The 12,838-nt window shown below is 38.1% G+C and overlaps 1 protein-coding gene across 2 annotated transcripts in view; it reads left to right on the top strand.

The window, feature by feature from the left end:
* Nucleotides 1-12,838, top strand: part of LOC116756568 (cytochrome P450 20A1) — a 78,620-nt gene that overhangs the window by 14,350 nt on the left and 51,432 nt on the right. For both annotated transcript variants that reach the window (XM_032637189.1, XM_032637191.1), the window contains exon 5: nucleotides 12,649-12,816. In XM_032637189.1, coding sequence (XP_032493080.1) covers nucleotides 12,649-12,816 — 168 coding nt within the window. The remainder of the gene's footprint in view (nucleotides 1-12,648; nucleotides 12,817-12,838) is intronic.

Raw genomic sequence — 12,838 nt, 5'->3', positions numbered from 1 at the left:
TGGCCATTAAATATTTGAAACTTGTTTAAACCCTACCAATAATTCGAACAAAATAAGCCAATTAAAGCAATGTTGAGTTATTTTTTACCTGTTAGACTGACAGAGGTTTTATAAAATGACAACACTTAGTACAGTCCAAAGTATGGGAAATGGACACTTTGAGATTGCTGGTTAAGACAGTAAGCTGATATAGGCTTTCTCCAGGGCAGCATGGCCATATAAAGCAAAAGCTTGAAAACTACTTCTTAACTCAGAAATTTCATATCTAAGGAAGTCAAATGGCAATAGATGTATATACAGAGATGGCTGTTGAAGCATTGTTTATTGTAGCAGAAATTGGAAAATACTTAAACGTCCAGTAGTAGAGGATTATTTGAATGATCGTAAATCCGTACAATGGATTAGAATGAAAACATTAAGGTTGCAAAGACATTTATTTACTGACATGGGGAGATGGTTTGCTAGAGCTAGCACAAACTTGGTGGTTTAAACACAGAAATTTATTGTCTCACAGTTCTGGAGGCTGTTGCCCAAGGTCAAGGTGCCAGCAGAGTTGGTTCCTTCTGAGGGCTGTGAGGGAAATCTGTTTTATGCCTCTTTCCTAGCTGCTAGTAGTTTGCTGGTAATCTGTGGTGTTCCTTGGCTTGTACACTTACCACCCCAATCTCTGCCTTCATGTTTTTTTTTTTTTTTTTTTTTTTTTGGGGTATGCGGGCCTCTCACTGTTGTGGCCTCTCGCGTTGCGGAGCACAGGCTCTGGACGCGCAGGCTCAGCGGCCATGGCTCACGATCCCAGCCGCTCCAAGGCATGTGGGATCTTCCCAGTCCGGGGCACGAACCTGTGTCCCCTGCATCAGCAGGCAGACTTTCAACCACTGCGCCACCAGGGAAGCCCTGCCTTCATGTTTATAATGAGGTATCCCTGTGTGTGTATATGTTTGTGTGTGTGTTTCAGTGTCCAAATTTCCCATTTTTATAAGGACATAGTGGTATTGGATTAAGGCCCACCCTAATGTGCACATCTTAAACTGATTATCTGCAAGAACCTATTCCCAAATGAGGTCACATTCACAGGCACTGGGGGTTAAAACTTCAAGATCTTTTGTGGGGGCACAATTCAACCCATAACAGATGGTAAGTGAAAAAAAACAGTATACAGAACAGTTTGTAGAGTATTAATACATTGTCCAAAGTATAGCTTTATGCACACATGTATGTACACATATACATGGATACACATACCTATAGAAAAACATGAAAAGCTCTATAAAAAAAATGTTATCAGTAATTACTGCTACTGGGTTGAATTTAGGGTGATTTAAATTAATTTCTATATTTTCATTTATTTTAAGTTATTTATTGTTTTCTACATATTAATTTTCTTTTACACTAACCTGTATTACTGTACAAGTCAAAAACAATGAACCAAAAAAAAAAACAACAACAAAAAAAGCAATGAACCACTCAACTCTCAGTGATAGTCACTGAATTTTCATTAGGAGCAAAGCTTAATAATTCATTGACTAATTAAAACCAAAATTCAATAGTTTATTTAATTTTCTCTAAGAACAAAGCCTTTTATTCATGGACTTTTTTAGGACTATGTATTTGGTTTCTTTTATTCTTCTGGAAGCTGCTAATATGCAGGAGTTGATTTGGGGAGAATGATCTTCCCTGCTGTTGTTTTTGTACTGTTCAGTATTTTTAATCAGATGGTTTTTTTCTTTTTTAAAACCCCAAAACTGTAAAAGGCCAAATTTTATAAAGAGAAAGCGTTAATGATGTCCAGTGACTTTACATATACAGTTATGACACATTATTAGTATGACAGAATTGAATATTTAAAGAGGTATGTAGTAACTTTTGAGAGAGTCCTTACTCTCTGTCAGAAACATAACTTATTTTTTGAGGTAGAGGCAGGACAGTCATTTTAAAAAAATGGTTGGTAAACTCACTAAATATTTATTGAGCACCTGCGATTTACCAGACACTGTACTAAGATTACCAATGTAAAAAGCAGCCCTCAAGAAGGTTTAGGTCTAATGGTTATCAGGTACTGGGTCTTTAACCAAATATTAGAGTGATGCTAATCAAAAGCATTCCTTTTGTTAAATGTTGGAACCAGTCTCAAACGCTGAGTTTCCGACAGCAAACTGCTAATCACTTTGTATTTCTCTCACTGCTAAATCTACTCTTGGCCCACATCCTGACCCTTAATCTTAGAATACCTTCTGTTTTTGAAGTTCATTGATCTGGTTTTAGTTTCCTTCTTACCCAGCATGGACATAGTTGGTTACTCTAAAGATACATTTTTTACCTTCTTCCACATAGAGAGGTGTAATGGTTGAGAGCTTGGGCTCGTCATCGAGCTGCCTGGGTTGGAATAGGAATTCTGTGATTTTTGTTATGTGGCCCTGGGCATGTTACTTATTTTCTGTGACACATTTCCTCATTTGTAAAATGGGGACAATAACAGTTACTTGTCACATACTATTAAGGATTAAATGAACTGACACATTAGTAGGTGCTTCCAAATAGTTTTTCAGAGTGGTTTTACCATTTACAGTCCCACACAGCACATGAGAATTCTGCTTTTTCTGCATCCTCACCATTCCTTGGTATTGGTATATGTATAGGGGTTTGTCATTGTGATTATTTTTTTTGAATTTTGTTTTATTTATTTTTTTATACTGCAGGTTCTCATTAATCATCAGTTTTATACACATTAGTGTATACATGTCAATCCCAATTGTCCAATTCAGCACACCACCAACCCCACCCCACTGCGGTTTTCCCCCCTTGGTGTCCATACATTTGATCTCTACATCTGTGTCTCAACTTCTGCCCTGCAAACTGGTTCATCTGTACCATTTTCCTAGCTTCCACATATATGCGTTAATATACGATATTTGTTTTTCTCTTTCTGACTTATTTCACTCTGTATGACAGTCTCTGGATCCATCCACGTCTCAACAAATGACCCAGTTTCGTTCCTTTTTGTGGCTGAGTAATATTCCATTGTATATATGTACCACACCTTCTTTATCCATTCCTCTGTCAATGGGCATTTAGGTTGCTTCTGTGACCTGGCTATTGTAAATAGTGCTGCAGTGAACATTGGGGTGCATGTGTCTTTTTGAATTATGGTTTTCTCTGGGTATATGCCCAGTAGTGAGATTGCTGGATCATATGGTAATTCTATTTTTAATTTTTTAAGGAACCTCCATACTGTTCTCCATAGTGGCTGTACCAATTTACATTCCCACCAACAGTGCAAGAGGGTTCCTTTTTCTCTGTACCCTCTCCAGCATTTGTTTGTAGATTTTCTGATGATGCCCATTGTAACTGGTGTGAGGTGATACCTCGTTGTAATTTTGATTTGCATTTCTTTAATAATTAGTGATGTTGAGCAGCTTTTCATGTGCCTCTTGGCCATCTGTATGTCTTCTTTGGAGAAATGTCTATTTAGGTCTTCAGCCCATTTTTGGATTGTGTTGTTTGTTTCTTTAATATTGAGCTGCATGAGCTGTTTATATATTTTGGAGATTAATCCTTTGTCTGTTGCTTCATTTGCAAATATTTTCTCCCATTCTGAGGGTTGTCTTTTAGTCTTGTTTATGGTTTCCTTTGCTGTGCAAAAGCTTTGAAGTTTCATTAGGTCCCATTTTTGTATTTTTGTTTTTATTTCCATTTCTCTAGGAGGTGGATCAAAAACGATCTTGCTGTGATTTATGTCAAAGAGTGTTCTTCCTATTTTTTTTTTCTAAGAGTTTTATAGTGTCCGGTCTTACATTTAGGTCTCGAATCCATTTTGCCTTTATTTTTGTATATGGTGTTAGGGAGTGTTCAAATTTCATTCTTTTACATGTAGCTGTCCAGTTTTCCCAGCATCACTTATTGAAGAGACTCTCTTTTCTCCATCATATATCCTTGTCTCCTTTGTCATAGATTAGTTGACCATAGGTACATGGGTTTATCTCTGGGCCTTCTGTCTTGTTCCATTGATCTATGTTTCTGTTTTTGTGCCAGTACCATATTGTCTTCATTACTGTAGCTTTGTAATACAGTCTGAAGTCAGGGAGTCTGATTCCTCCCATTCCATTTTTTTCCCTCAAGACTGCTTTGGCTATTCGTGGTCTTTAGTGTTTCCATACAAATTTTAAGATTTTTTGTTCTAGTTTTATCAAAAATGCCATTGGTAATTTGATAGGAATTGCATTCAATCTGTAGATTGCTATGGATAGTATAGTCACTTTCACAACATTGATTCTTCCAATCCAAGAACATCGTATATCTCTCTATCTGCTGGAATCATCTTTAATTTCTTTCATGGTCTTATAGTTTTCTGCATACAGGTCTTTTGTCTCCCTAGGTAGGTTTATTCCTAGGTATTTTATTCTTTTTGTTGCAATGGTAAATGGGAGTGTTTCCTTAATTTCTCTTTCAGATTTTTCATCATTAGTGTATAGGAATGCAAGGGACTTCTGTGCATTAATTTTGTATCCTGCAACTTTACCAAATTCATTGATTAGCTCTAGTAGTTTTCTGGTGGCATTTTTAGGATTCTCTATGTATAGTATGTCATCTGCAAACAGTGACACTTTTACTTCTTCTTTTCCAATTTGGATTCCTTTTATTTCTTTTGCTTCTCTGACTGCCATAGCTAGGAGTTCCAAAACTATGTTGAACAATAGTGGTGAGAGGGGACATTCTTGTCTTGTTCCTGATCTTAGAGGAAATGCTTTCAGTTTTTCACCACTGAGAATGATGTTTGCTGTGGGTTTGTCATATATGGCCTTTATTCTGTTGAGGTAGTTTCCCTCTATGCCCACTTTCTGGAGAGTTTTTATCATAAATGGGTGTTGAATTTTGTCAAAAGCTTTTTCTGCATCTATTGAGATGGTCATATGGTTTTTATTCTTCAATTTGTTAATATGGTATATCAGATTGATTGATTTGTGTATATTGAATCCTTGCATCCTTGGGATAAATCCCACTTGATCATGGTGTCTGATCCTTTTAATGTGTTGTTGGATTCTGTTTGCTAGTATTTTGTTGAGGATATTTGCATTTATGTTCATCAGTGATATTGGCCTGTAATTTTCTTTTTCTGTGGTATCTTTGTCTGGTTTTGGTATCAGGGTGATGGTGGCCTCATAGAATGGGTTTTGGAGTGTTCCTTCCTCCACAGTTTTTTGGAAGAGTTTGAGAAGGATGGGTGTTAGCTCTTCTCTAAATGTTTGACAGAATTCGCCTGTGAAGCCCTGTGGTCCTGGACTTTTGTTTGTTGGAAGCTTTTTAATTACAGTTTCAATTTCATTACTTGTGATTGGTCTGTTCATATGTTCTGTTTCTTCCTGGTTCAGTCTTGCAAGGTTATACCTTTCTAAGAATTTGTCCCATTTCTTCCAGGTTGTCCATTTTATTGGCATAAAGTTGCTTGTAGTCATCTCTTAGGATTCTTTGTATTTCTGTGGTGTCTGTGGTAGCTTGTCCTTTTTCATTTCTAATTTTATTGATTTGAGTCCTCTCCCTCTTTTTCTTGATGAGTCTGCCTAATGGTTTATCAATTTTGTTTATCTTCTCAAAGAACCAGTTTTTAGTTTTATTGATCTTTGCTATTGTTTTCTTTGTTGCTATTTCATTTATTTCTGCTCTGTCCTTTACGATTTCTTTCCTTCTGCTGACTTTGGGTTGTTTGTTCTTCTTTCTCTAGTTCCTTTAGGTGTAACGTTAGATTGTTTGTGATTATTCTTGTTTCTTGAGGTAGGCTTGTATAGCTATAAACTTCCCTCTTAGAACTGCTTTTGCTGCATCCCATAGGTTTTCAATCGTCGTGTTTTCATTGTCATTTGTCTCTAGGTATTGTTTGATTTCCTCTTTGATTTCTTCAGTGATCTTTTGGTTATTTAGTAACGTATTGTTTAGCCTCTCCGTGTTTGTGTTTATTACATTTTTTTCCCTGTAATTTATTTCTCTCTTCATGGCGCTGTGGTCAGAAAAGATGCTTGATATGATTTCAATTTTCTTAAATTTACTGAGGCTTGATTTGTGACCCAAAATGTGATCTATCCTTGAGAATGTTCCATGTGCACTTGAGAAGAAAGCATAATCTGCTGTTTTTGGATGGAATGTTCTATAAATATTAATTAAATCCATCTGGTCTGTTGTGTCATTTAAAGCTTGTGTTTCCTTATTCATTTTCTGTTTGGATGATCTGTCCATCCAGGTAAGTGAAGTGTTAAAAGTTCCCCACTATTATTGTGTTTCTGTCAATTTCTTCTTTTATAGCTGTTAGCAGTTGCCTTATGTATTGAGGTGCTCCTGTGTTGGGTGCATATATGTTTATAATTGTTATATCTTCTTGGATTGATCCCTTGATCATTATGTAGTGTCCTTCCTTGTCTCTTATAACATTTTTTATTTTAAAATCTATTTTATCTGATATGAGTATTGCTACTCCAGCTTTCTTTTGATTTCCATTTGCATGGAATATCTTTTTCCATCCCCTCACTTTCAGTCTGTATGTGTCCCTAGGTCTGAAGTGGGTCTCTTGTAGACAGCATATATATGGGTATTGTTTTTGTATCCATTCAGCGAGCCTGTGTCTTTTGGTTGGAGCATTTAATCCATTCACGTTTAAGGTAATTATCCATATGTATGTCCCTATTACCATTTTCTTAATTGTTTTGGGTTTGTTTTGTAGGTCCTTTTCTTCTCTTGTGTTTCCCACTTAAAGAAGTTCTTTTCGCATTTGCTGTAGAGCTGGTTTGGTGGTGCTGAATTCTCTTAGATTTTGCTTGTGTGTAAAGCTTTTGATTTCTCCATTGAATCTGAATGAAATCCTTGCCGGGTAGAGTAATCTTGGTTGTAGGTTCTTTCCTTTCACCACTTTAAGTATATCATGCCACTCTCTTCTGGCTTGTAGAGTTTGTGCTGAGAAGTCAGCTGTTAACCTTATGGGAGTTCCCCTGTATGTTGTTTGTCGTTTTTCCCTTGCTGCTTTCAGTAATTTTTCTTTGTCTTTAATTTTTGCTTGTTTGATTACTGTGTGTCTTGGCATGTTTCTCCTCGGTTTATCCTGTATGGGACTCTCTGCGCTTCCTGGACTTGGGTGGCTGTTTTCTTTCCCATGTTAGGGAAGTTTTTGACTATAATCTCTTCAGATATTATCTCAGGTCCTTTCTCTCTCTCTTCTCCTTCTGGGATCCCTATAATGCGAATGTTGTTGTGTTTAATGTTGTCCCAGAGTCTCTTAGGCTGTCTTCATTTCTTTTCATTCTTTTTTCTTTATTCTGTTCCGTGGCAGTGAATTCCACCCTCTGTCTTATCCGTTTTTGGTTGAAATGTCCTTATTCGTTCTTCTGCCTCAGTTATTCTGCTATTGATTCCTTCGAGTGTAGTTTTCATTTCAATTATCTTATTGTTCACCTCTGTTTGTTCTTTAATTCTTCTAGGTCTTTGTTAAACATTTCTTGCATCTTCTTGATCTTTGCCTCCATTCTTTTTCCGAGGTCCTGGATCATCTTCAGTATCATTATTCTGAATTCTTTTTCTGGAAGGTTGCCTATCTCCACTTCATTTAGTTGTTTTTCTGGGGTTTTATCTTGTTCCTTCATCGGGTACCTAGCCCTCTGCCTTTTCATGTTGTCTGTCTTTCTGTGAATGTGGATTTTGTTCCACAGGCTGCAGGGTTGTAGTTCTTCTTGCTTCTGCTGTCTGCCCTCTCGTGGATGAGTCTATCTAAGAGGCTTGTGCAAGGTCCCTGATGGGAGGGACTTGTCATGATTTTGATTTGCATTTTCCTGATGGTGAATAAAATTAAGCATTTTTTCATTTGTTTATTGACCAGTTGGATAGTCACTCTGGTGTAGTGCTGTTTCAAGTCTTTTGCCCATTTTTCTTTTGGGTTTTCTCTCTTTGTATTGATTTTTAAGAGGTTTTTAAAAATTCTGAATTTAAGAACTTTATTGGATGCATGTGTGGGTGCATATATATTATATATGTGTATATCTCAAGTATTTTTACTGTGGCTTGATTTTATATGATCTTAAGCTTGTCTTTTGATGAACAGATGCTAATTTTAGTGTAGTGTAACTTATTTTTTTTGCCTTTATGTTTACTGCATTTTAAATCTTACGTGAGAAATCTTTATTTAACTTAATGTCATGAATATATTCATCTAAATTTTGTTCTGAGAGTTTTACTGTTTACCTTTCGAACTTAGATCTATAATCTATTTAGTGTTTGTTATTGTGTAAAGAATGAGGAAGGGGGTTAACATTCATTTTTTCCCATATGGTTATCCAGTTGACCCAGCATAACATTGAAAAGATCATCCTTTTTCCATTGTACTGTAATGTACCTTTGTCAAAACCAAGTAACTGTGTTTGTCACTTGATGTATGTAAAGTTACCTTTACATATTGTTGACTGGGGAAAAACGCACAATCTAAAAGTTGTGAGTTATGTTTTATTCAGGGACCTTACTGAGAAAAATAGCCCGGGAAACAGCCTCTCAGATGGCTCTGAGGAACTGTTCTGAAGAGGTAAGGGAGGAGCCAGGATATATTCCTATATATTCTGAGAAAAAAAACTGTGTAGTCAAACATCAGAAGACTACTGCTAATGGCAAAAACCAGATATCTGAAATTAGTGATTTTAGTGCTTTTCTATGTATGAGAAGATGTAAGAGTCTGGGCTTATTGAAATTATTCCTTAGATATACATCTTACATATCTAAGGCCTGTATCCTGTTTTTCTCCATTCTGAATCCCTTCAGGGTGCACCATGTGGGGAGGAGGGGCAGCAGTGGCTGATAGCTTGATGGTGGCAACATTTGTTGTTTACTGGAATGGTAGGCAACATTCTTTGTCCACAATATTAGGGAATTTTCCAATCCATGAATATGGAAGAATACCCTCCCACTTTTTGGTCTTTAGCTTTTCTCAATAATTTTTTCTCTTTTCAGTGTAGAGATCTTCTACATCTTTTATTAAATTTACTCCTATTTAGTGGTATTTTAAAAATGCTATCGTAAATGCTACAGTTTTTAAATTTCATTGTTTGTTTGTTACTTATATATACAGTTGATTTCTGCATATTGACCTTGTAGTCATTAACCTTGCCAAATTTCCTTATTAAGTCTAATGGTTTATCATGATATCCGAGATTAGTGACAGTTTTATTCTTTTCCAATCCTAATACCTTTCATTTCTTTTCATGCTTTATTGCCAATTATTCTGTTATACATATATATTTTTAAATATTTATTTATTTATTTATGGCTGTGTCAGGTCTTAGTTGCGGCACGTGGAATCTTCTGTTGTGGTGCGCGGGCTTCTCTCTAATTGTGGCGTAGCAGCTCTCTAGTTGTGTTGCACGGGTTCCAGAGCGCGTGGGCTCTGTAGTTGTGACATGCAGTCTTAGTTGCACCGTGGCATGTGAGATGTTCGTTCCCTGACCTGGGATCGAACCTGCATCCCCTGCATTGGAAGGTGAATTCTCAACCACTGGACCACTAGGGAAGTACCTCTGTTATATTTTTAATGTCATTAGCCTCATTAGTACCTTCTCTCTCTTCTTCTTGATTCGTGTTTCTTAAAGTGTTTATCCGTGTGGGTCCAATCGGGAGAGATAAAGCACACAATTATTTAAATAGGGAAAGTTTAATATAAAGAATTATTAACTACAGCAGGGGATTTGGAGTAATGAGAGATTAGCTAGTCAGAAGTAAAGATAACTCTAAAGAATACAGGTATAGCTGGTAAAAGGAGCAGTCACCAACTCTAGGGCTGAGACAGAGCACCCAAGGAAGATCCCATGCTCCCATGACTGATATCGAGACTCTGCCAGAGGGGGCACACGTGTGGATGGCAATCTTGAAATCAGATTCTTCACCTTCCTTAGAGTTTGTTCTTGCTATCTGTTGTGGATTATTGTTGTTCACTTGCTTAGTCTTTTCTAAACTGTTTTTGTAAAGTCTGTATTCTTTGTCACGTGTGGCCACTGAAGCATCTGTTCTGTTAGCTTAATGCTCAGCTGGTGTTTTGACAGATTTTACCTTAAACACTTTAGGCTTACAAAAGAAAATTTAAAAAACTCTCCCAGTGTTTGCAGATTCGCTTTGTGTTGGAGTCCTCCTTTAACACTTATCCAGGCTTTATAGAGCTCTGCCTTTGTTCTCACTTTCTGCTTGTATGGAGCCAGAAGACCCCAGATGTGAAAGCCTAGTCTTCTCAGACCTTTTCTGAGCATGTATCCTGGTGTTGGGCATGTACATGACTTTCTTAATTCCCTGGTATTTGCAGAAGCTTTTAAAAGCTCTTATTCCCACATTTATCTCTTCTCCCAACCCTTCCTTCCCTGGCTTCTTGGTCTTTTCATTGCTTGTCCCAACTGTCGTTTCATGCCCCAGCTTTTGCAGCCAATACCTGCACCTTTAAATGTTTTCGGCAGAAGCCACCTAGGAACCTGTCCTAGCTCTGGAAATGCTCAGAGTTGGGCCAAACAAGGGCAACCTTTGCACCAGTCCTTGATGGGAGTTGCCAGACAGGTTGAGACCCACAGCCACAATTTTTTGACAAAAATGTCTGTATCGCTTCCTAGCAATTTGCACCAGGAGTATGGGCTGCTGTTCTCTTAGCTGCTGCCTCTCTGGGATATGGGAATTACAGGCAGGCTGTTTAAAATGTCACAGTGCTTTCTTACCACAAAGCAATGGCTTCTTTCTTCATCAAGGCTTCCCCTGGTTGTTGTAAGTCTTTGGCTGTATTCCAGAGTTTTTCAGAAGTTGATTTTGACAGTTTTGGCCAGCTCATTACATGCTTTTGGGGAGGGTTAGAGTCTTGGGATTCCCTGTCCTCCGTTTTCAGTGACCATTTTGATGACCGGTGGTGATGGTGCTTTTAATAGAGCTCTGTTTTCTGCAGTGCTGTTGACTTTTGGCTACTGTTGAGCTGGGGAGAGAAGTAAAATGAAATAACCTTAAGTTAAAACACTGAAGACCCCACTGTCTTACCAAGGTTTAGTTGTTCCTGTTGAATAGACACTTCTCAGTGGGTACTGGGTTTTGGTTAATTGCCAAAGTGCTGGAATGGTTGATGTTAGTTGTTTAGTTGTTTTGCACGTATTTTCACTGTTTTAGAGGGAGAGTGAGATCACCAAAGTCCTCACTCCACCATTGTGGAAGTCAGTCTGTCTTCTGGAACATTTTGAAAGAGAATTGTAATGGGAAATATTATATAGATATGGTAAATTTTCAAAATTATGTTAGTGGCATATGTGTAGATCAGTGAAGTCCTTTACACTGTGACAAAACTTTCATGGAGTTGATATGGGAAAGTAGCTTAAATTTGAGTTCCTAAAATGAAAGGGGCTTTATATATTTTACTTCACAAAACCCTTCACAAAACTGTGTTGTGTGATGTAAGTACAATTATCCCTATCACAGCAACTGTGAAAAGTGGGAGATGTCATGTCTGTTTAACTGTTGGAACACCTGAACCTTGGAAAAGTCAAGCAAATGGCTCAAAGTCACATTACTTCTAAGTAACAGAGCCAGAAGTAAACCCAAGGTTTTTCTGACTCCAAAGCTTTTGATATTTTTATTACACATTGTTTTATTTATTTATTTTTGGCTGCGTTCGGTCTTCGTTGCAGCATGTGGGCATTCTCTAGTTGCGGCAAGTGGGGGCTACTCTTCGTTGCGGTGTGCAGGCTTCTCATTGCAGTGGCTTCTCTTGTTGTGGAGCATGGTCTCTAGGTGCGCAGGCTTCAGTAGTTGTGGAGCGTGGGCTCAGTAGTTGTGGTGCATGGGCTTAGTTGCTCCATGGCATGTGGGATCTTCCCGGACCAGGGCTTGAACCCGTGTCCCCTGCGTTGGCAGGTGGATTTTTAATCACCGCGCCACCAGGGAAGTCCCTACACATTGTTTTTTATTCCACAGGGGATTTGATAAATATTCGTTGGATGAAGGAATGACAAAGAGACTCTGAGAGGTTTCTGTCACTGAAGCATGTCTAGGACTTTTACATATTCATATATTTATTGATTGTTTACTATATCACAACCAGTCTGTGGGGAACCTTTACCATTTTTAATTAGATACTAAGACTTTAATATCTTTTTTTTTTTTTTTTTTGCGGTATGCGGGCCTCTCACTGTTGTGGCCTCTCCCGTTGCGGAGCACAGGCTCCGGAAGCGCAGGGTCAGAGGCCATGGCTCATGGGCCCAGCTGCTCCACGGCATGTGGGATCTTCCCGGACCGGGGCACAAACCTGTGTCCCCTGCATCGGCAGGCGGACTCCCAACCACTGTGCCACCAGGGAAGCCCAAGACTTTAATATCTTAATTTCCTTTAGGTTTAAGGTTTTCCCAGCCTTTGAACATTTAACTTATATTTTCTGTTTTCACTGTTGTGGTTCTTTTGTTTTCCAAATCAGCCCTTTGACAGAATCTGAACCTAAACTATTAGGGATGTAATTATTGGTGGAGCCAGTGTTAGACTGACAGGTCAGTAAACACCTGAATGTTTGCTGTGATTAAGGAGTTGAACTGTATACTCTATGAAATGAGTCTACTTGATGGATTTTTCTAAGATTTAGTAGGAGAAAGTAGTAAATCATTGTGTTTTTCTGTTTTCTTTCAGCTTTCGGAAGAATTATTGGATAAGTGGCTCTCCTACCCAGAGTCCCAACATGTCCCTCTCTGCCAGCATATGCTTGGCTTTGCAATGAAGTCTGTTACGCAGATGGTAATGGGTAGTACATTTGAAGATGAACAAGAAGTCATTCGCTTCCAGAAGAATCATGGCACAGTAAGTCTAGGGCCAAATTTAA

Source organism: Phocoena sinus, chromosome 7 (assembly GCF_008692025.1).
Source record: "Phocoena sinus isolate mPhoSin1 chromosome 7, mPhoSin1.pri, whole genome shotgun sequence".
Taxonomy (NCBI): domain Eukaryota; kingdom Metazoa; phylum Chordata; class Mammalia; order Artiodactyla; family Phocoenidae; genus Phocoena; species Phocoena sinus.
Note: the sequence above shows the minus strand (reverse complement) of the source record. Positions and strands in the feature narration are given on the sequence as shown.